The 23,640-nt window shown below is 41.6% G+C and overlaps 2 protein-coding genes across 4 annotated transcripts in view; one reads left to right on the top strand and one right to left on the bottom strand.

The window, feature by feature from the left end:
- IQCB1 (IQ motif containing B1) overlaps positions 1 to 9,570 on the bottom strand; it is a 21,035-nt gene extending 11,465 nt beyond the window's left edge. Inside the window, exons 1-7 of one of the 2 annotated variants that reach the window (XM_075093048.1) lie at positions 9,486 to 9,570; positions 8,677 to 8,950; positions 7,707 to 7,869; positions 5,824 to 5,953; positions 3,512 to 3,605; positions 2,331 to 2,430; positions 1,787 to 1,959 (exon numbers count right to left, since the gene is read on the bottom strand). In XM_075093048.1, coding sequence (XP_074949149.1) covers positions 1,787 to 1,959; positions 2,331 to 2,430; positions 3,512 to 3,605; positions 5,824 to 5,953; positions 7,707 to 7,869; positions 8,677 to 8,794 — 778 coding nt within the window. In that variant the 5' untranslated portion in view covers positions 8,795 to 8,950; positions 9,486 to 9,570. Of the gene's footprint in view, positions 1 to 1,786; positions 1,960 to 2,330; positions 2,431 to 3,511; positions 3,606 to 5,823; positions 5,954 to 7,706; positions 7,870 to 8,676; positions 8,951 to 9,353; positions 9,444 to 9,485 lie in introns of those variants that run through there. The other variant, XM_075093047.1, reaches the window with a different exon arrangement.
- On the top strand, positions 8,951 to 23,640 carry EAF2 (ELL associated factor 2). Of its 2 annotated transcripts, none has more exons than XM_075093049.1 (6): positions 8,951 to 9,095; positions 12,684 to 12,778; positions 13,457 to 13,593; positions 14,313 to 14,458; positions 18,008 to 18,274; positions 22,786 to 23,640. In XM_075093049.1, exons 1-6 carry the CDS (start codon positions 8,969 to 8,971, stop codon positions 22,830 to 22,832), a joined length of 819 nt encoding a protein of 272 aa, XP_074949150.1. In that variant the 5' UTR covers positions 8,951 to 8,968; the 3' UTR covers positions 22,833 to 23,640. The 2 variants fall into 2 exon arrangements, with proteins under 2 accessions (XP_074949150.1, XP_074949152.1); XM_075093051.1 differs by lacking the exon at positions 8,951 to 9,095 and adding an exon at positions 9,729 to 9,940.

Genomic DNA, 23,640 nt, shown 5'->3' with positions numbered 1-23,640 from the left:
CACTTCAGGAGAGAAACAGGCAAGACTCCAAAGGTAGTCAGTGGGTGCCCTAAGGCTGGCTGAGTTCTGCAAAAGCACGTAGCCTGGCTGCACAAGGCAATTCCCTCGCAGAAGTCCTGTGGGTCTGACACAACCATGTGCCAGTTTCTGTGCAGACCACACACCTGTGTCAACTGTGCAGTACACACCTTGCAGTGACTGACAGGGAGCACGTCAAGTGTGCCGCTCAGATGTGTCAACCCATGCAGACAAAAAGACCAGGCCCTCCTGGAAACCTGATGTAAAGATTCTGCCAGTCTTTGAGATGTGAGGTTCAGATGACATCCTCACCTCCATCAGGCTGCCTTTACTGACAGAAAGCTTACACTGAAGTACCTCACCCTGGCAACAACTCTGAGTCGCTGTGAAGCCAAGTTACTTCAGTGAGACGGCCAGATGGTGGAAAAGTTGTAATGCTTTCTGTGCTGTTACTGTTCCTCAAACTATCTAAAGGATTCCAAAGCCTGAATGAAAACTAAGAGAAGGATTCTAACTTAAAAAAGAGGAAAAAAGTTATATTTTTTTCTTACTGGAAACAGGAAACAAGTACAGAAGAGAGATGAAGAGTCTTTAAATGACTGTGGCATATTGTGATGCTAGAGCAAAATAAAGCATAATCCTTTGATGCAGACTTGTACCTCTTCAGACAAGCCAGCGTACTACAGCGGGGATGATCAGACTATCACAGCAGCTTCACAAGAAGCCACAATGTGACATGAGCCTTAGAAACATTATACTTAATTTCACACCAAAAGAAAGCCCTCCTCCCTCAATTCTGCAGGCAAAAGGGTGGCAAAACTGCCCATCTGGTCCAGAAATTTATCTGGCTGGTACTGCCTAATAAGTAGTCAGCACAAGAGTAAGAAAAGGGAATTGGACCTTTTTGTCTAGCATACCGACTTCTTACTGTTCTTGTCCCCAAAGGACTGGGGCTGCTCACAAGTAGTTTTGACCATCAATAACATCTGGAATACAAAAGACCTGGCAAACATCAAAGCCTCTTTCTTAGTCTGTGTGGGCGTGACAGAGGACAAAGGGGTTTCCTGGAGCTCCCTGCTAGGCTAGAGACAGAAACATTAAATGGGACACATCATTAAATAATGAATAACAATACAGCAAATTAAATGCACACTCAGCCTCCTCATCTAAAGGCATCAGGACAAAACACTGCATTCATTTCATGAATTCTTGGAAAGAGTTAATTCTGATCACTTGGATATCAGAAGACAGTCAGCTCCTCACTAAGAAAACAGCACCTATCAGATCAGCAGACCTGTAACAGCCAGGGTCAGAAGTTGGCTTTAAGTGAAAACTTTCATGCTTCTGGATTAGCGAGCCTTAGCACACTGGCAGATGTCTGACACACGGCTCTTACATGGCAGTACAGGCACCCTGCTACTGGGATCTCTCAATAGCCAACCTGCACGGGAAAAAAGATGCAGAACATCACATAGAAAGCAGTAAAGCCCATCAGGTTGGAAGTGACAAACAGCTTTAAGAGACTATTTGCCACATGCAGAGTCCTTAGTACACCAAAGCAAATAAATCTAGGAAACAGAAAGAGGTGCGGCACCTTAAGCTACAATGAAAGTTAACAGAAGGGGGGGTGTGGGAAATCTCAACACAGCACTGCAGTTACCATCTGTACTGGATTGTTACCGAACCGAGATGGGAAACCTCCATCTTTGTATTTTTACAGTGAATGTAAGAGGAGGCTGAGTGATTGGTCCCATGCATGTTTACAAACCTTTGTAGCGAGCTGTGAGTATCTTCACAAGCTGCCTGCAAAATTTTGCCACCAACAATAGCAGTTTTGTAGCAGCATTTCCTATGACAGGATTGGTGGTAGATGAAAGCTTGTAAACAAGTTCATCCAAAACAGAGTGAAGGGTCTTGTCATCAACGTGAAGCAAGACAGAACTTTAAAAAGAAAGAAAGAAAGAAAAAAAAAAGGTGGGGGAACAGAATTGAAGTGTTAATTACAAACTATGAGCTTTTAACTGCGACTTATTTTTAGTTATGTCGGGCATTCAGGAAGCTGACATACCCAGCTAGCTGGACCAGCAATCTGATCCAGGCAATACTACTGTTTCAGTCAACTGATTCCCATTCCCTCAATTTAACAACATAGCAAAGAAAATAACTATTTTTTTTCTATTTCTACAACAAAGACTAGGGAAAAAACCCCACAAACATTCTTGTATATGAAAAATTTATATTTTACCAAGCAGTAATGAACTGAGTTTTAAATTTAAAATTCAGAAAAATCAGTGATATAAAAAATAACTAACCTATTGACCCTCAAAATGTTGTGTAAAACAGACATCATTATACTTGCTGTTTCAACGTCATCTGTTATTAACAACTGCAGGAAGTGATCATTTTGCAGTACTGAAAAAAAAAAACCAAAAAATCCAAGCAAGCAAGAAATCACACAATCAGAAGCAGACTTGAAAATGCTGTCAACCAAAAAAAACTTCATTATGGAACATAAGCCACAGCAAGTAAAACCAGATACTGTTTCTGGAACAAACTTCCTCTCTTATTATTTTTACACTGAAACTTACTGGAACAAGTAAACTACTTCAACATCCAAAAAACAGGTTGAGCCCTGTTTTTCTGCCTTTGGACATCCCTCAGGCACTGGTGTTGCAATGGAATAAGAGGTTTAAATCCTTTTATGTTACACTAGTATCAGTTTCTTATTACAACAGTGGAATTAGCACTGGGGCAACAATATCCGGAAAAGATAAGGACTTCAACCTTGACACTTCATTATGCCAGGTTTATTTAATGCAAGTCCACTGATGTCATTAAAGCACCATCTTTTTTATTCTAGTGTATCACTGTCTACATAGTTAGTAACTTCTCTGGCCATGTGTGTGCTTTTAGTTACACATCTCATGATCCTTAGGTTTTTGTTCTACATGAGAAACACAAACAAATTCTGCTTTTTAAAATCTCTGTTATTAACATTGGTTTAATTGAAAGTTTATTGTGGTCAGAGGTATATAGTGAAGTTTTTTAGATATTAGTAAAATTTCCTGGCATGGCAACAACTTCAGAAATCTGTTTTCAAGTTTACCCACTTTTCAGGGCCAGCAATGTACTCTGGTCAGATATCTGCATATATTAATAACACACAGGTAAAAAGAACAACTGTATCTAATCAGAAAAAAAACCCACCAACCTGATTTTTTTAAGGTATAGAATTACAAAGGGAAATTACAGGAAAGCACTTTTAATGTCTGTCTCTGAAAGACTAGAAGGGGAACTCTTCAGTATTTCTCTTTAGTGGATCTTTTCCATTTTAGATATTGCTGTTTCTGTTGAGTGGACTGCTTTAAGCGGTTGATTTAACATCTGCTCCAATTTAGAAAACTAGGTGGAGACCAGCTTAAGAGTGATTCTTGATACCTGTAGTTGCCACAAATACATTTTCAGGTGTTTCATGGGTTTACTTTTCCCTTACCACAGGCTGCTAGTTGAATATGCCCACCGAACAGCCAGCAGATGGCATCAGTTACTGTTTGGAACCAGTGCAAAAAATCTTGTTTTTCTTTTTCCTAAACAAAAGAGAAGTAGGTAAAAGCATGTGTATATATCTTCACTGAGGACTTCAGCTTGATGCTTCAGGGATTTGGAGACCAAAACTCCATCAAATTCCCAAATGATGCTGGTGAAACTGTAGGAAACAGTCAAAAAAATAACTTGCAAGTCCTTCAAGGCCAGGGATCGATCAAGAAAATCTAAACATTCTAAAAAAAGCATCCATTCCTGAAAACATCATAACAGGGAGCGAGAAGTCTTGTTTACCCCTTAAAATATTTGATAGCATAGGAGGGCTAAGATGACAAACAATAGCTCAGTACAAATGCATCATGGATTTAATCCACAAAGCGTGAAACACATTATTTAAGATTAAAGAACGCGGGGGGGGAAGTACAAAGTGGCCAAGAACACAGTGTAAATGGAAAAAGTTCCAAAAACTGCCATGGTGAGGCTTCAGAAGCACCTCCTAGTTGGAAGTCTGGAAGCAAACACCAAACCACTATTGAGATAAAGTCTGAGCAGTTTGCCAAATAGACTATGCTATGTGCTTGCCTGTGATAACAGTAGCGTAGAAAAAATGACTAGGAAGAATCCAATTTTTAATATGTGAAAGCTCATACATACGCAGAGTCTAGAGTCTGTGTTCCAAGTGCGAGCCACAGGCCACTGGAAATCTAAAATCTTGGTGTGTGGACAGCAAAGGGGCTTTTGATAGTGCTACATTGCTAACAAATGTTGTTATAAAGCACTCTGCCTTATATCTCCCACATTAACTGAGCCTCCACAAATGAGACTCTGGAAAGTCTTATTCCTAGATCTGCACTGTAAGTCCCAGCTGTCAGCCATGGTTTAACTTTGTATTTGGTTCCTACTGACAATGAGAGATACAAAATGACAGTAATAAGTTAAGCTGTAATATTATCTGTTCTGTGTTTTGGCAATACGTTGGTTTCTGAAAGCTATTTCAGTACTTCCCTTGACTTCAAAGACTTGTGCAAAAAGCAAATGAGGACAGAATAAACTACTAATCTCCACTGCCAGAGTGGGATTTCCAAAGTTCCACTGAGCAAGCACCAAGTCTGGGTGCCCAGTCACCTCTGAGACCACAAGGTTTAAAAGCCAAAGTACTAATTATAATGTAGACTGCATTTGCATTCAAAAGAAATCTTTGCCCACAAGTATGACTCAAGTAGCATGTAGGCTGAGACATAATAAGAAAGTGTGGGGGAAATTACATATTGTGGATAAGACTCGAGTCTCCTGGGATGTCATTCAAGAAGCTTCCTGCTTAAGCACTAAATGCACTTCTAAAGTAGTGAACTTACAGAAAAGATGTTACTCTACTGATACTTTCTGAGAACTGATTGAGTTTGTGGCGCCCAGCACAATACTCCGTAGGAAAACTCTGACTAAGTGCAAGAAGCCAGTGAGCCAAGAAATGAGATACTAAGGGGAAACAGGGATGTTGAAAGAAAATATCAGAATCCATGAGGTTGGTTATTTAAATTATTCATGGGTTTCGTTTGTTGGGTTTTTTTCTTCTGATTCTGGAACTCAGAATGCTTCAAATGCATGAGGGAACCCAGCTGGGCAAACCCCTTTTTCTCTGCAAAGAGGGAGAGAAATGTAAGAAAGCGTTCACATCTACAAATTCTACAAAGTTTGCCTCTGGGGTTCCCAATGTGCAGGTTCAGAAGCAGTGAGCATTTTTGGAATTTTTGCCAATTCCACGGCAGAAATTGTACGGCAACACAAATGTCAATAAATCTGATTTAAGTCTTAAGACTTCCTAAACATTTTTTGTAAAGCTGAATAAAGCAGTGGGAACAGAGCTGTTACAAAGACTGAACTAATTATATGCAGAGTTAAAGAGACTACTGTGACTGGGATGCTGCCTTTTGTAAGGCATTTTTTTCTATCATACTGCTCGAATTCTTATATCCTACTTATAATTGCATTCCTTCCCTCTGCCTTTAAAACTTGCAAAAATAACAGGCGAAGTCTCTAAACAAAGCTATGGTAACAAACTAGCTTTGCACACATAATGGACTGAATGCTCCACAAGGACAGATTTCAGTTTCAAAGCTCCAAGGCATAAGAAAAAATACTGTAATTTCAGGAAAATAAATTTTCATAATACAGTGTCCCTAGAATAATATCCTACTTACATAATACATAATCCTGGAAAATTTACAGAGGTTCTCTGCTCTTTTGACTATTATATTTAAATACCTTGATTGCTCGGATAAATCGTGCTTGCAAGCGTCTTCCCAAAAACAGCATGTTGTCTATAGCTGAAGGAAGAAATTTCTTGTAAAATTCCTCAGGATCTTCTTTCACCTCTAGTCCTACACAACAATGACTGAAAGGGGGGGGGGAGGAAGAAAAAAAAAAAAATCAACCTGAATAGTCAAGGGCCTATTTGAACAGCTTTAAATGAATGTCACATCATCAGAGAAGAAATGCTTCACTGGCATGGGACAATTCAACGCTGAACAGCAGTTAACTGCTGTGACTGGCTCCAAGGTAGCTGCCTCAAAAGGAAGAGGAATCAGGGGCAGGCTGGAGACAACAAGTATATTACTACTTATTATAGCCTGCCTCGGTTTAAAACATATCAAAGGCACTTTCTCCATTAGCCCATTAGCTTCACAGGATCTGTTCATGCTCATTCTGCATGCTAGGGAAGGGCTCTGATGGTCATAAAGGGGAAAAAAAAAAGGCAAAATAGGAAGGTAGACAAAAACGTGATAAATGAAACCTGATGAAGGGGGTGCAGATGAGGCAACGAAAATATGTATAAAAAACTATTACTTACCACAAAATCTTCAGTGAGTCTGTCTACAACTTTCCTCTCACCGAGGAATATATGTGGTCTAGAAATCAGTTCTTCAGATCTCAGTTTTCTTATTTTACTCACCACAGACATGTTGGTCGTTTCTGGCAGACTTTTTACAAGAAACTGCACATTTTACAACTGGGAATTTTTTCAATTCTATACGCTGCACTGATACTAGTGCAACAAAAGAGTCTTCTTAACTTTTTATGAATTTTGTTGTCTGGCATCTTATCTAGGCTTTGTTATCTTTTTGTGAATGTGCACACGTAAAGCTTTGCTTACCAAAGCCCTTGGAAAGTAAATTCTAGGTGTGAAGCTGAGATTCATCTAGTTACAAAAGGACATTTTTATAGCTAAAATAAATTTCAGTTTTCTCTGCAAACTGAAATAGCTTATAGGGGATGATTTAAGTATCACACAACTCTGGTGATAAATCTTGCATCCCTTAGTGAAATTCCTGGCATTAAAAATTCATACTGCAGATATGGCATAAATAAGAGATAGTTGCCTAATTGCTTCATGCCTTAGAATTTTGCTCCCTAGTTAGGCCAAAATAAAGTACAACTTGGGGAAAATTTAAAACTAACTATTTTTCCTGACATCAAAGTTTGAGGTTGGATCACTGGAGATTTGAGTTTAAAGTTGTCTTATTTACTAGCTACTTGTTTAAATGGCATATTATTGGCTTATTTAATATTATATGTATAATATATATAGTATTATGGCTTATTTAATGGCATATTTATGCCATTCTCACAATATCACTACATCAATCTACCTAGTCTGTATGAACTGTCCTCTATTATGTTTAATATGTAAATATACCTATTTTAAATATTTATTAAATCGATAGTTAAATAGAGTCAAGCCAAGCTGTGAGTCCACCAGGCTAAAGATTTTTGCAAGATGAAATCTAAGTAAACTAAATTTTAAAAATAACTGCAATTCAAAATTAGTGATTACTGGGTAAGAACTGTGACACCAATGAGTACCGTTCACAAAAAAAAGGTAAGGCCAACACAAAAACTGTTCCCACCAAACAGTTCACCCTGCTCAATGAAACACAATGCAAATGAATTAAACAGTACCAATTAGGCTATGCCTGACCCCTCTGCTCTTGACTGATCCCTGCCCTTTAACCCTGGCCTTTCCTGAACAACAAGCCTTATTCTGGATGGGAGCCAATGTATTACAGCTTGAAAAGAAAAAGAGCAAGATGAAAGGCCAGAAGAAAAAAAAAACCCAAGAAGAAAACTTCTTAGCTTTTTTTTTTTACCTTAGTATCTCTGCTAGCTGGGCAGCAGTAGCCCAGCCTCCACGCAATTGAGAGTGGTCTTGTCTGAGGACCAACATGCAGTACTGAGCAAGATCATAATTGTATATATCTTGCTTAATTTTTTTTGATTCTTCACCTCCCAGGGAAGCACTATTTAAAATTCCTGTGGGAAGAAAGCAGGAGAGACAAAGAGGCGTGTAAGGTTCTTATGTGCAAGATTTTTGTCTTCTTTTTCCAAAACCTGAGAGGAATATGTGTACACAGAGCCAGGATTAAGGTAATTCTAAAAGTGCTAACAACAGCATAAAATATTTTGTCAGCATTTTTCACTCCTACAGCTACAATCCATTTGTTAGATTGTATGACAATTGGGAAGGATAGCTAAACTTAGGTTGCCAATTTCTCATTACACACTTAGCATTAAAACATGCATTACCTGGGATATAGCCCATTTGTATGTATTTCCTAGGCCAGATAAAACCACAACCACCGTGAAACATAGCTTCCTTGTAATTACATCCCAATTTAGAACAGGACCTAACTTGTTTCTACCAGCAGCGGCTATGCGGCAAAAGGAAAGATGGGGGGAGTCACACAGGAGCTCGAGATTGCGTGTCTATGTTAAGACATAAAAACTGAGTACTAATGACCACTCCGGCTCTCTACCCAAAAGCACTGGGAGAAATTATTTGACCAAGCGTAAGCTCCTGGCCCACATCAGCAGGGGTTTTACAAACAGGGTGATGGCTGAAAGGGAGAAAAGGCTTCCCCTCCATTTGCTCCCCAGCTGCTCCTCCTTATTGTCGCCAAGCCAAACGCCACTCAATACCACTCTCAGGAAAAGCTCACGGAGTTTCCAACCCTGCTAGAAATATTCAGAAAAACCTTCTGTATTTAAGGAGGCAGAAGGATGAAGGACTGCCCACAAGCCACTACTTCATCCTTTTATTTTAGAGACGGTATTAATTACCCTTTAACTTGAGAAGTAGCAGGGGGGTGTCCTGTTCTCTGCCCTCCGTGACCTGAGCAGCTAGGGCCAGCACCCGCGGATCCGCAGCCGCCGGCCCCGCGCCGGGCACGGCGGCCATAGGGAACGGCGGGAGGCCCCCAACACCATCGACTCAAGCCTCTTCCCCTCTTTAATTGTTCCGGTGCAGGCGCGGCGTCCTTAAGCCACCACCTCCATCACGCCCCCAGTCCTGCCCCGCCGCCGGGACGCCGCCGCTCCGCGACTCGGCTCTGCCCTGGGGGAGGAAATTAACATGGAGGGAGCCCCGTCCACGCTCCCTCACGACGCCTCTCGGGGCCGCGGGCAGCGGGACCGGCTCTGCCGGCAGCGCAGGGCTCCGGCGGGGCGGCCCAAGGGAGGCCCCTCACGCCGCCTGCCAGGTAGGGCCTCCCTAAGGGCCGCAGCATCGCCTCAGCCACGCGTGGGGCAGGTGCAGAAAGGGGCCGCGGAAAGGCTCTGCCCGCTAGCAGGGCGGCGAGGGAGAGGTGCCCTCGCCCATCGGAGCCGCCCCAGCACCCCCACGGCACCCGCTCGAGGAGACCCTGGTGCCACGGAGCCAGCGGCATCCCGCGAGAGGAGCCACCCTGAGGGAAACGAAACCCAACCCCTCCCCTCCCCTCCCCTCCGGCCCCTCTCACCGCCGCGCGGGGTCTCCCCCACTTCGGGGCGGGGGGGGAGTTTGGGCCCGAACCCGCCTGCACTAACCCCGCCGCTCCCCCACACCCCCCCCGCCCCTCCCAGCTGCGTGGTCGCGGCCGCTCTCCACCAACCAGAGCTCTCCCCTGAAGGAGGAGGGTGTTATTTGCATATCCGCGTGCGGGCTGGCGCCGCAGACAGTTCCACTCGTGGAAATCTACAGAGGGCTGCCTCGCCGCCCAATCCAAGTCCATGATGCCCGTGACACACCGCCTTCAGGGGAGGGGCTTCGCCAGCAGCAGCCTATGGGAGGCCGGGTGGGCAGGGCCTGTCGCTGCCGGGGGTGGGCCCGCCGCCCGTGGGGGTGTGTGGGCGTGCCCGGGCGGTGCGAGGGATGTGCGGCGGCGGCGGCGGCGGCGGCAGCAGCGGCGGGGGCCGCCTGGGCTCGCCATGGTCTGAGGCGCGGTCCGAGGCGCCGCTGCTGCGATGAACGGAGCGGTCCCGTCGCATTGCGACCCCAAGAAGCGGGTGTTGAAGCTGGGCGAAAGCTTTGAGAAGCAGCCGCGCTGCGCCTTCCACACCGTCCGCTGTGAGCGTGGGGTGGGCGCAGTCCTTCAGGGGCCGTGGGACCGGGCGAGGCAGGGGGACACGGACACCCGCGGGTCCCGAGGGGCGGGAAGGCTGAGGGGGCAGGTGTCGGCTTGGCGGGAGCGGAGGGTGGGTGTGTGGGAGCAGGCCCGGGCGGGCACCGGTGCGAGGGGAGGGCGGCGTGGCGCGGCGTGGTAGGCAGCCGGGCGCTGAGGGAGGACAAGGGCAGCGTGGCAAACCTACCGGGGGTGCCCAGGCCCGCCCCCCCGCGCTGGGGCCGGCACCAGGCGCTGTCTGCTGGCAGGGCTTAGGGAGCCCGGCGGGAACCGGGGTGCCGGGCAGCTGCGCACGCAGGGCCCGGGAGGCCGGGGTGCGTCGCCCGCCTTCGTCCCGCGATCCCGGCGCACGCCTGGGAAGCGGGTGTCCCGCCCCCCCGGCCGGGGTGCTGCTCCGGGGCCCTGGGAGCGATGGGGCGCAGACCAGCTCCCGAGAGCGTGCTGCTGGTGGGGTGCACGGCCGCTGGATCCCAGTGCTGCTCATCGCTGCTTCCTGGGCACTAACTTCATTTTTTTTATGCATGTTGCATCCAGAATAGCATCTTGATGCAGTTCTGAAAACCGAATCGGGCTGAAGCTGTGGCTTTGCCCTCTTTCCTTGCGCTTAGTTTTTAGAAGTTAAGTACAATTCAGCAATCAAAGGTTAAAGGCAGTATTAATCACAAAGCTAGTATGCCCTCCCTGAGTACATAATTACTATCTACAGAGGTGTGTGCTCAAAGATTCTGAGGGTAGCTAGGAAACAAATGCTCTCAGGATTATAGTTCTGGTAATTTAGGACTGCTGCTTCTGGTTTTGATGTCTCATTATTTATAGACTGATCCCCAAGATTCAGTCTCGTATACATTCTCTGGAGAATGTCCTGTATGCTTTCATGCAGTGCAGCAAGATGGGTAATGTGCTTTCTGTGAGCAAATGGAATGGCACTTGGTAGGATCCTCTGCAACTGTAGGAGGGAGGAGAGGGAAGGGAACAGGCAAAAGCTATAAATGTAGTTAAACAAATGCTATAACTTGAAATTTACTCTAATTTTAAAAAGTACTAGAAACCATGTCTGGTAGCTCCTACCCTTGCAATTTCTTGCTGACTTCTGTAATTTCATTATTTATTCTGAAATCTGTTTTGAAATCTCTCTTCCTTTCCAACAAATGAGACATGGAAACTGGCACACTCATCAGCTCTGTCAAATGCACATGCGAAAATATCCTTCTCTGACACCTGAATTTTTTGGTAACAAAATTTTTTGTTTACTCGAAGGGGAAGACATCTGCTGGTTAAAAGATCAGAAGTCTGTTTATGGACACTGGAATCAGTACCTTAATTTTCTAAAGTATTAACGACCCAGTGGCCATATATTAAAGCAAACATTCTCTCGTTTGATGAGAAACTTTGCAACTGCTTTACGCTTATCCCTGTAAGATGACGCGTGGGGTTTTGCCGTAATCAAGGTTACCAGGGGCTGTCACCTGTGTCTTAGCTCAAAGCCTTCTGCTGTGTGCATAGTCCTGCCCACCAGCTCTTGAAGCTTGGTTTCTTGCCTGGTTGGCGTGCGAGCCGGAGCCAGCGTTCCCAGCTGTGGTCTGTGCCGCCTGGCCAGTGGGTTGCAGGCAGTGTTATTGAACTGGGAAGCTCCCCAGCTGTAACAGAGCGCTGCCGCCTGTGACCAGTGGTGGGTGACGTGACAGGCTGCGAGGCAAGGAGCGCGTGCTGTGCTGTGGCCAGGGAGCGTGCCGTCTAATGTGTCCCCTTTACGCGCCCGGTCCCTCCGTGCCTCTCGTCAGCTGCAACAGGGTGCCTCTCCCCAGCGTGCGAGGCAGGGCACCGGACATCACCGGGCTGCGAGACTGGCCCTGTGCCTGAGTTTGCTGGAACCACAGGTTCAAACCCGTATCTGTTACCACGTGCCTTGTGGAGCCTCTTGATGCCATCTTATCTCTCTCTAGATCTGTGCAGGCAGGCCTTTTAGCAGTAGCCCTTCCCAATTAATTTGTGGTGGAAATAATACTTTATAGATAATGGTGTGTTACATAGCTGCAGTGCTGATACCCGAACACATGCTTGTTTTCAATGTCTCAAATTTTTGAAAAGGACCAGAAATTTATATCTTCCTTTGTTAAAATTTATTTTAATCAATATTTTAGGTGTTGAAAAACACAAAAAGGAAATTAATATTTAATTGGGAAGTAATCTCACTTTTGACAAAAATAAATATACTGAAACCCAAGTTTTGGTTGGCTTCTAACATACATGTTAGAGTAAAATCAGAAATGGATACAGAAATGGATCTGAGGACTGATGTTGTTCTTTACATTTCAGTCACTTGTCTATGTCTCCCATGTTGGGGATCAACATTTTCAAGAACTATTTATTGATTTTTCTGAAAGCGGTTATGTGAGGATTTAGCTTTTGAAATATAGCATGACTCTTTCAGCCTCTTTAGCCATTAAAAACTAAAAGCATCTTTAACTAATGTTAAAGAGATGTTAAGTCTTACCCTGAATCTTGAGAAATGCCATCTTGACTTTGAATTCTACTCACTTATGGGAAGATCTGCTCAGGGGAATGGTAGATGATACACTAGCAAAAAAAGGGTTTAACTTAATAGCCTCCAACTGCAATTAAAAGGTGTCTACATTCATAAGATTCCTGAGAAGTCTGTAAATAATCCAGTTTATTTTTTATGTTTAGATGACTTTAAGCCTGCATCTATTGATATGTCCTGTGAAGGAGACCTTAAAGTTGGCAAAGGTGAACAGGTGACAATAACGCTGCCAAATATTGAGGTGAGTGGGGTAGCTGAAGAGTGCCAGGCCTAAGGGAATGATTTAGTTTATTGTCCTGAGTATATACTGAATATAGAAGGATACAAAGCTTCAGTGCTGTTTCAGAGCTGCTTGTGTGATTTTTAGAGTAGAAAAACAATTGCTCTAAGGATGTAAGATTACAAAAGACCTAAAGGTTAAACAGCTGCGCTGTAACTTTAAGTGTATTCACCACATTGGAAATATGCTGTAGGGTGACCCAGAAGTGTTGCGTACACAGAAAAGCTTCATGTCGATGTTGGCAGTGCAAGTCGCCCCTTGGTATTTACTGCTCGAGTGTAGTTCTAAAGCAGGAAAGACTGGAAAGGGAAAATTTACTACCTGCCATGCTTTACAGCTCTGCTGATGTGGTAACTGAAAGCCCTTTTGGTAAAAAGAGTCCTACAGTGAGCATGCTGTCATTGAGGAATAAGCATTTAATCAGTTTCAAACTAAACTAAGCTGGGTGAAATTCTGTTACAGTCAGTCACCAGCTGCTTCTGGTCATGGCTACTGTGAATCCAACTTGAATTAACCGATAACCTATTTAAAGGCTAGAAAAGATCACTTACAGTGAACTTGTCATCACTGTCATGGATTGCTGTTTCTAAGGAAAAAAAGACTACAGTAGTAACACTTACTGGACTTCTGATTTAATAGGGCTCAACTCCACCAGTGACTGTGTTCAAGGGCTCAAAGAAGCCTTACCTAAAAGAATGTATCTTAATTGTCAACCATGACACTGGAGAATGTCGCCTAGAGAAACTTAGTAGCAACATCACTGTGAAAAAAACCAGGTGGGTGATTTACGAGAGAAACAACTGTACTTTACTTGTGAAAATGGAGTTGTTAATGAGTCTAAATTAAGATACATGACTACCCATTACTAATTTTAGCAAAATGTCATTTTTAGAAGGTACCTGGCCTTGTTCAATAGAGTGAAAAGCCTGCTTTCTGAGCACACTGACTTCACAGCTTTTGAGTCTTGACTGGCAGAAAAAATAGGACTCTTTTTTTTTTTTTTTAAACTAAAAACTGTAACATTGTTGAAAGAGATGATAACTATTTCCTGATGAGTTTAGAGCAGGGCAGAAAATCTGGAAAATAGCTTGCCTACTGTCTTCTGACTCCGAAATGAGAAAATAAAAAGATCAATTCTGTGACATGTTTCAGTAATATTAATGGTTTGTTTTTCTCATACCAAGTTTCTGAATGCTTTTTCTGCTGCTGAGTCCATATAAGCAATTTCCAGCAGATGATTATTATTAAATGATCCTGGGTATAAAAACAAATCAACTGACAAAGGGCTAAAACTTTATTAGCACTTTTAAAAGACAAATTTTAATACATTTATATATAATTATATGCCAGTATAATAACGTACTTCGAAATCTAACAACGCTATTTTGAAAAGCAAGACACATAATTCCATAACTTAAGGTACTGTATCCCCTGTATTTTTGCCTTTTTCCATGCATCTTGTCTTCTAGAGTAAATCTTTTGCTTTTACACACAGAGCTGAAGGAAGCAGTAAGGTCCAGTCTCGTATAGAGCAGCAACAGCAACAAATGCGAAATGCAACTAAGGTTCCAAACAATGTTAAAAATTCTCCACCAAAAGAAAATATGTTTCTGTCTTCTCCTATGGATGATATTGAACGAGGTAAGCTCCAGTGTCATGTAAGTTTCAGAAACTTTGCTCTTCACTAGCAACTAGGTTTTAAGGGCCAGTGTTATTTGTTTGTGTGGTTCTGGAGTTTTGTTTTTTCTTTTAGTTTGTGATTTACAGTAGAAGCTGATTATGTAAGCCCTTCACCCTCATATGAAAATGACACTCTGGCTCAAGGGGTAACAAAGCAGTATTTTTTAAAACTTGCTAGGCTAGAAAAATCAGGTGAACCATTAGGCTTAATAATGCCAAGGGTCTCACTGCTCTCTCCCCTTGATTCTGTCTTCCACTGCTATTTTAATGAAGTTTCTAGTTGGTTGTACTGAAACCAACTGATTCGCATCTATTTTGACATCAGTCCTCATTCTTTCTTTGCACTCTGCAAACAGTTACAGTGCTTTACAACTCAAAGGCACTTTAAGTTACCAGATAAGGCCTGTGAAAGATAAGGTTCCAATGAAAAAGACAGCTAAAAACCTGCATAAATCAGTCCTTGAACAGTGCTATGTACTGTATTTTTGAGAGACTCTGGTTTGGTGTGACACTCATTTCACTTAATAGGAGGCCTTATTTCCCTGTGGAGGACAAGATGGCAGGTGGTAATTACTTGTTACTTGAAATGCTGACAGGTGGCAGTTTCATTGACTGGAATTGACATCTGCCACCCAAGATGTTCTGAATTCCTTTAAACAGATTTTGTAAGATGTGTCATTATGAAGGTAGTTTGGTTTTTTTTCCATTTTGGTTTTAAACTCTGACCAGAGATCTATACTACAGAACAGTACTAGAACACATCTAAGGTCACAGAGGAAGGAGTGCTTGAGCGCATGAAATAATAAAATGATGCTTTTTCTTGGTGGTCTGTTGTTTTTGAGGGGAGTGGTGGAGTCAAGTGCATTGGAAGTCACCAAAGTGGCTGCCAGCATATATCAAACTCTTATGTAGTGCCAATCCAATTTTGAGTACTACTGAAGAACATGGAATAATTGACAAATAGGGGTGGTAGGGATGTTTTAAAGTCATCTGTCCATCCTTCTGTCCTAAGTCAGACTTCTGACATTTTTTAACCTGTTCTTAAAGCCTTCCAGTGACAGATCCTTTGTTCTTTCTTGCAATTGATTCCAGGGCTTTGCTCTCCTTACTGTTTGTGTTCTTCCAAATAAATAATCTGACAGTAAGCCCATCACTACTTTAATATTTATCACACAAGTAGGGAACAGACTACTCTGATGCTTTTGAGCAGTCCTTCATGCACTCAGAAGCTGCTATGACTTTCCCATTCTTCACACAAAATGATGCCAGCTGGTTCAATCTTTCCTTAAAAGTTAAGTTTTCTAAATCTCTGATTCATTGACACTCTTCTTCAGCTACCGTACAGTAAGTCCAAAAACTTCCTGAAGTATAGTGCCTAAATGCATTTACTGTTTTAGCAGCGCTGAGTTGAGCAAGAAGACTGTCTTACAGGCCCTATTCATCTTTATACACAAAGACCAAATAGAACCATGCCCCACTGTAATGCTTGTCATTTCTGCAACAGCACGGCGCGGTAGAACTGTGCATGGTGATCCACTGTAACTCTCAGACTTTTCAGCAGTGTTACCTACTTAATCGTTCTTCATCCCATGGTTGTGTAACTGACTATTCCTGCTTAAGTACACTACCCTGAACTTGTTACTAGCTTTGTTTTCTTGGATGGGGGAAAGGTCGCTCTACCTTTGTTCTCGTACACATACAGCCCTTCCTTCACCATTTGAAAATACTTAATTTAAATTCTGTCAGATTTAAATTATATCAAAATTCAAGGCAGAGATCTTTTTCCTCAGTTTTTGGTATTAACTGTTAGCCTTTCACCCAAAATTCTTCTCTTATTATGGTGAGAGCAGGGAGGAAATGGAATGAATTGCATAGGACTTGACTGGTGTCTTTCAGTTACCTTACAGCTCCAGATGTGTGGCAGGTCAGTTGGGTTCTTTTGGCCTTTCTTCTCTAGAATTAATTTTTAAATAACTTCTTGATCGTTCTGCTGGCTGCATCCTAATTTTTGCTGTAGCTTTTCTGTCGTCTTTTCTGTCCTTAAGCTGTCTCTTATATGTGACCTTAGTAACAGGAGGATGCTTCTGTTATTTCCCTGCCTGCCCCCCCTGCCCTTTCCCTAGGTTTGAGTCAACCAGTATGGTCTGTTACTGTACTTTCTGTTCTTCCTTGGCATTGGGTTAGTTTGTCCTTGTAGCCATAGCCACGCTATTTCAGGTGCCGTTTTTCCTGAACACCATTTTCCTTTAGACTGGCCTTTGATAAGGCTGATTGGCCTAAGTACCTTTCCTTTAGTATGGCCTTTGATAACTCAGAATTGGAAGGCTTCATGGAAGTTTGTGTTGAAGCCTACTCTTTTGTTCTCCCTTCGTCTCATTAAGCTCTGAGCCATCTTGCATCTTCAACCTGTTTTGCTGTATTGGGTAAATCTGGAGTGAGATGAGCCACTCTTCTACATGCTTTTTAAGTCTGCTATATCAAAGCTGTTCTATCAAAGTATTCTGAGTGCTTGTAAGACCATCTTAACAAATGTCTGGGTAGTTACAATCTTATATAATGATGAACTTCTGCATTCTGGGTAACTTTCAGTCACTGTATAAAGTCTCCATTCACCATGATTCAGTGGTCTGTTTCAGACTACTCACTGCTGAAGCAGCACCCCTATTTTGCACAGTTAATAGGTGTACCCTTTCTGCAAAACTTCACTTCCTCCAAATGTTGGACTTCAGCTAGTATATATTAAAAAAATGCATACTGTGCAGCATGTCATACTCTTCTAAATATTATTGTAGTCAGGTGAGTTATTTCATCAAGAATGCAAGTTGTTTGAGTCAGACTGATCTGCTAATTTCCAGTATTTCTTGTCTACCTCATGTTATAGCTTTTTTTCCCCTGCTCCCAAATCTAAAAAGAGAACAAGGATTTGGTGAAATCTTCCTAATAGTAAACTGGATGGTTCCTTTGGATATTCGTCATGCTTAATCTGGTTTTGAGCAAAATGTCACATAGTCCAAACAAGTGTATTGATTGTAATGCTGAACTGCTGGGAGGCATTTTGGGTGCAGCTGCAGACCTCTTACAGCTGACTTATCTGTGTGATTTGTAGCTGCAGTTTTCCATCAGTGAAAAGCATCTTCACGGGTGCTAAGGAAAATACAGAAGACTTGCTGGTTGCAGAAATTAAAGGCTATGTGGGATGCACCACCCTGTGGAATGTGGGGTTAGCATTTGGGTTCACAGTCACCCTTGTTCTGACCCTCAGCTTGAAAGGGAGAAAGTGCCCAAGCTATGAGAGAAGAAAAGCACATGACAGGCTGAATGCTTGCTTGTGCCCTTTTCTTTGTTCTGGAGAGTTTTGGTGTTCTTGGTTTGGTTTTGTTTGGGTTTTTTGTTGCTATAATGCATGTACCTGATCTGTTTTGTTGATTTTTTTTTTTCTACATTACTTTTTTCCTCCTTCTCAGTTATGAACAAGTTAGTTACTAAGAAACAAATCATATTTTTTTTCAGAGCTAAAAGCAGAAGCCAGTATCATGGACCAGCTGAGTAGCTCTGACAGTTCTTCTGACTCTAAAAGTTCTTCATCCTCTTCATCAAGTAGTGAAAATAGTTCTAGTGAATCTGAAGACGAGGAAATGAAGCCCTCTCTTCCTATATCAATGCCATATTTGCAGCCACAGCCTACTGTGTCTGCCATACCACAACAGGCTGTCCCTGACAAAGATGCCAGTCTTAACAGATCCCAAGAGAGCAGTGGTCATATGATGAATACACTACGTAAGTACAAAGGCTGTTCTTTTCTTAGTGCACAATTCCAGACATCAAGATTCCGAAAGGAAACCATATTGTTTTTAAGTATGTCTCTGTTATAATTAAAACTGTGGGAAGTGTGATGCTAGGGTTTGATTGTTCAGCAGTGGTCTGAATTAGATGCTGGGTTAGAAGGTTCTCGGTCCCGAGAGATATTAAATTAAAGCTGATGCAGTTGAAAATATTTCTTAAGCTCTTCTGGCTTCCTCCCAGTTACATATATTGGGACTGGAGAACAGTAATTTTGTATTGAAAATACTTGAACTAACAGGGCACTCCCAAAACATACCCTTATAATTTCTTGGGTAGAACTATGGGAAAGTTACTATACTGGCAATATTCCGAATTACAGAAGAGATGGTGTATTCTTAGCTACTTCAGTTACTATTATTCATGGCACTGTTCCACTGGACAACATGGCAAAACTGTCCTTTGCATATAAGGAAGGAGGCGATTTGCTTTCAGGTGATACTATCTTATTCCACCCATTCAGGCAACTAAAAATGTAATTTGAAAAGTAGCTGTGATGTTCTTCAGGAAGTGGTTGCTGCGCAGCCTGGAACAGAATTCTCAGTGCATTTAAAAAAGGAGAGTTTGGACAGAAAAAAAACCCACTAGGTAGAGAATCTTAAGTTTGCTACCTAAATACCGGGAGTATTCAGACATAGAAGTGAGTATTCAGCTATGGTGACTCTTCGAAAATTATTACATTTTTAATTAGGTGCTTAGCTGCAGGCTCCCAGTTTGAAGAGATTCTCATCAACCCTGATTTGGAGCCTAAGGTCTCTAAGGTTTATCATTTATATGTAAACTTGTTATACTGAAATTTTAGACTCTGGCAGATCTAATTTTATTTCAGTACTTAATGAATAACATGAAGAGGGTTGGTTGTTCGGTTTTTTCCCTGTAGCTAGCATTTAAATACTTAAATAACCAGCACAGATATTTAATTATGGACTGCATTAACAGATAAGATAAGATAAAAGATAAGAACAGACTGAAAAGTCCTGTGACTTAGTGTGCAAATGCTGCTTTCATTTTACTGTCACTGTAGAGAACAATGTCTTCATGTTTATAATTTGTGTAACTTTAGAGTAGGCCATTTATGTCGACCCTTATTTACAAATGGGATTTCCCGTTCTTCACGCTTTAAATACAACTGTTCTGAAAATAAGATTAATCTCTATTCCCGGTGACAGAATCCCATCTGGCAAAGCTTCCACTGAGAAATACACTTACAAGTACAGGTGGCCAAGTCCACCAGTTTCAACAGTCATAGTGAGAAAATGCTGCTTAAAACATGACAACATTACAACTCTTACAGGGGAAGTTTGTGGCTTGATGGTGCTCATGAACCACAGTGACAGGTAGAACCTCTGTCCATAACATCAAGCCTTGGGCTTGACTATCCTAGCTTGCCTAGATATTTACCTTAAGCCCATTTACTTCTGTTATGGTTACAGATCTATTTGCTGCTCAAAATGATTCTGTCTCCAACTTCCAGTACAGTTAACACTTAAAATACTCTTCAACTAGACAAAGATTAAAATAGTTACTTTCAAGGAGAATGTGTTTCTCTAGCTCCCTTGCTGAGGGAATTTGGCAGGAGAGTGAAACCTGGAGAAACTAAATGGATAGCGCATGGTTCTAGCTTGAATGGCAGGAGTTCTCAGTCGGGGTCCTGTACAGTCATTTCTTCCATCTCAAATAATGTTTTACAAAAATAAAGTACTGAATCAACAAATGTCAGCACAAGCTGTTTGCTTGTCTAATCCTGTTTTGAGGTTTGACCAGTTATGTGCATGACTAGTTCTGTGCACCTCTGTAAAATCAGGGCCCTGCTGGGTAACGAGTGAAGTTTTCCTTCGGGTTGCTGTGTGCAGGTGGAAGGCTTAGAGAGCAGAGTTTCATTTTGCTTGTAGAAATCATACGGCTGAGGTTTTGTGGAACTTGGAAAGCACAGGACGTGGTGTCTAGAGCATGGTAACCAAATACTTGTCAGATGCACATGATCTATCTCCTCAGGAATCTGGGGCTCAAGACTGCCCCTCACCCCCAAAATACTGTTTCTTCCCCTTTCTACGATCAGAAGCTGATTATATAGGCTCACAACTTGTCTTATAAGAAAGTTTGTAAATGGTGGCACTAGCAAATCTGTTCTTCATAAATATTTGATCATATGTTGCTTTATGTCTACTTTTTGTTTAAACAAGAGTTATGTTAAATAGAGTAACTTTCCAAAGAAAAACCAGTGCAGATTGGGCATTCTGGGGCCTTGTGTTACGCACATAGTATGCAGCACAACTTCACTTTTGATACTGGTGCTGGTACAAGCAGCTAGTCATGAAATAATTTTCCCTTGCATTAGTTTATCGATGTGACCACTAAGATCTGTAAAACACAGGTCACTTCTATCAGTTTCCCCATCCCTGTAACTTGCAAGGATTCAACTGAATGTATTATAGTCACCAATTTAAAAGTTTAGGAAATGTCATAATTTGCAGTGCAATCTATTACCCCAATTAATACTGCTAATGAGCAATTGGCACTGAAAACTGAATTCAAGTTTTCCCCACGTTATTGCTGCCTTCCAACTACAATAGATTTTAGATGTTTCTTCAGAGTCTTAGTTAAATGAACTTTCTATTCTTGCATGAAACCCACCTGAAAACTACCAGCTCCAGTCTGTGTTACTTTGTCATCTCTCTGAAGGTGTTTTTTGGAGGTAGGGTTATAAAAATGGGGCAGAAAGTTTTCCCTGAAGTAAATCGTAATGCATGATTTCTGACTCTGGAACTTGGAGTTCTTGCTTTTCCCATCTGCTGGTTTTCACAAGCACTGGTATTTTTGGCTGGTGCTATAGGGTTTGTGTAATTTCTATTAACTATGTTGAAATAACTTTTGAAGGCTGCAGAATCACTGTTTGGAAGGTTATCTTCTTGTTCATACTCCCAGTCCTCTCCTAAAGTAGGTAGCACATAACAGGGCTGGGATTTCTCAGAACTCACTGTAAGTTTTCCTTTGAGTGATAAAAGCATTAGTTTAATTTACTAATGCCATTCTCTGCCTTGAAATATTATTTCTCAGGATAATATATTGTCCTGAATAATTATTGATAAATTACTTGATTTTGTTCTTTCAAAATTGCTTTTTAATTTATATTAAAATAATACAGCTCTAAATGTCTCTATATAGGGGATTGGAAAAATTACTCTAGAGCAGGACGTTAAAGATTGCTGGACACAGCCATCTGCACTATTCTTGTCTTATATAAAGTGTTTTCTGTTTGCAGAGAATCATGTACCACTTTCTAAGCTTTAGTGATGACATAGTGGAAAACAAAGAAAGGCTGAATGCAGCCATGTTAAAGACTTCAGTGTTCTGGCAGAAATCACACGTCTCGCAACAAAAGATTGCATCGGAGTGTCTTGGGTTTACGCTCTTGAGCTTACTTTTTTACCCATCTGCAAAAGTGATCTGTGAGGGGTGCTGCAGCTGAGGAAGGACATGTGAAAATAGTGTGCCTACTCAGCTTCAGTGACTTTTTTCTTTTTTTTTTCTTCTGCTTTTTAGGCCATTTCTGCACAACCTGAGATGCATTCTTTTTTTGGTGTGTTTTTTTTTTTTTTAAAATGGCTGTTTGGCAAGGGAGGTGTGAATAAAAGCATAATAGTTGGAACAAATTCTTAAAAGTGTGTGGGAAAAGTTGCTAGATAAGATGTAGATTCTGTATAGCATGCTGCTGTATTTTTTTTTTTGTTGTTTTCTGTCAACCTGGAAAGACTCCCTCCCTCCCACCCCCTAAGCTTATGGACATCCATCGCAAGCACAATGTAGTCCGTCTTCTTACTTCCCCATTTTGAAATAATATATATATATATAGTGACCAAATTAAAGTGCTGTGTAAAATTTCTTTTGATGTTTTATTTGTTCACTGGTTCCAAAACCTGTTTGAAATAGTAGGTCGCTGATACATCTTTAAATGGTACATCAAAGAGCTGCTCTTCTTGATTGAGACACCACTTTGTTTTCAAGCACAGCTGAGCAGCATTCAGATGTGTTTCAAAAAAAAAAAACAACAAACCAACTCGGCTTTCACAAAACTCATTCACCAGCAGTCTTCCCACTTACGAAGCATGAAAATGTGGGTGGCAAAGATAGCTAGGTGTTGTCTTTGTGATCTGATGATACTAAATAAATGCACTGGTGGCTAAGCAGCTAATGGCTTCCCTGGCAATGTTTTAAAATCATAGAAATGTGACCTCTCTAAAGTTCTGTCACTGGGGAGTTTGGTTCTACACCTATTATTCTCTTATCATAGAGTAGTTTGGGTTAGAAGGGGCCTTTGAAGATCATGTAGTCCAATCCCCCAGACCTGTTTAGTATTAGTATGCCTTTAATTGGGAAAGGGAGTATCTTGAAAGAAGAAAAGTATTTCCTTGAAAATGACTAATATGATGACTCTCTCTCTCTTCTAGGAAATGACTTGCAGCTGAGCGAATCTGGAAGCGATAGTGATGACTGAACAAATTTTTGGCCTTAAATGTATCACCTTTTTTGCTAAACATGTCTTAGCATCTGTTTTGCACTAAGATTAGATTACCAGAGACTGGTATGAATGTCCTCGATTTTGATAATAGACATTCTAATTTTCTACTGACACATCATGTCTATCATACAGCAGCATTGATATCCTGTCAGTGCTATGGTTATGTGTTTATCTTTCAAATTACTGTATTTACAGTAAAATAGTGTATGATCTGATTTTGATTATTTTTGCCTCAGCCGCCTGTTTTACTTGAAACTGATTTGTAACAGCAAGTTACTTTATATAAATAGTTATGGAATGGAGGAATTTCTGATATTTATGGAGGCAAGTTTCCTTCCTATCATTTAAATGCTGAATGCTGATCTCACAACTTTTACTTGGAGGGAGTGAAAGGGAGAACAACTAAATGAGGTCTGCTGTGTCAGCTATGCTTTTTGTTCAGCTCACAGTTCATACCTCTAAGGAAACTGCTGAATAATGTGGTCCACTAGTGCAGTTACAGTTTACAATTGTTCAACACATTGCTGAATTCTTAATTTCATTGTATTATAGGACTTTATATTTCTGAGCCTCAAGATTCCTAAGGGAACTTGTCTATTCTCTGCCTTTTTTACCTGACTTGGATAGGCTGGTCTTTTTACAACCTTTTGTATCTAAATTTAGATAACTGCAGAGACAGCAATGAATTTCCTTCATTTAATTCTGTAACGGAAATCAGAAAATTTCTTTGTAGGAGTATAAAAATAATTTAATAAAGCAATATTTATCATTTTCATGCATCTGA

Source organism: Phalacrocorax aristotelis, chromosome 5, assembly GCF_949628215.1.
Source record: "Phalacrocorax aristotelis chromosome 5, bGulAri2.1, whole genome shotgun sequence".
NCBI classification, from domain to species: Eukaryota; Metazoa; Chordata; class Aves; order Suliformes; family Phalacrocoracidae; genus Phalacrocorax; species Phalacrocorax aristotelis.
Note: the sequence above shows the minus strand (reverse complement) of the source record. Positions and strands in the feature narration are given on the sequence as shown.

Coding starts and splice junctions, on each gene's coding strand:
- EAF2 (XM_075093049.1), top strand. CDS start 8,969: ATGGAGGGAGCCCCGTCCACGCTCCCTCACGACGCCTCTCGGGGCCGC. Junction 13,594..14,312: donor ATCACTGTGAAAAAAACCAG/GTGGGTGATTTA, acceptor TTTTACACACAG/AGCTGAAGGAAGCAGTAAGG. Junction 14,459..18,007: donor TATGGATGATATTGAACGAG/GTAAGCTCCAGT, acceptor ATTTTTTTTCAG/AGCTAAAAGCAGAAGCCAGT.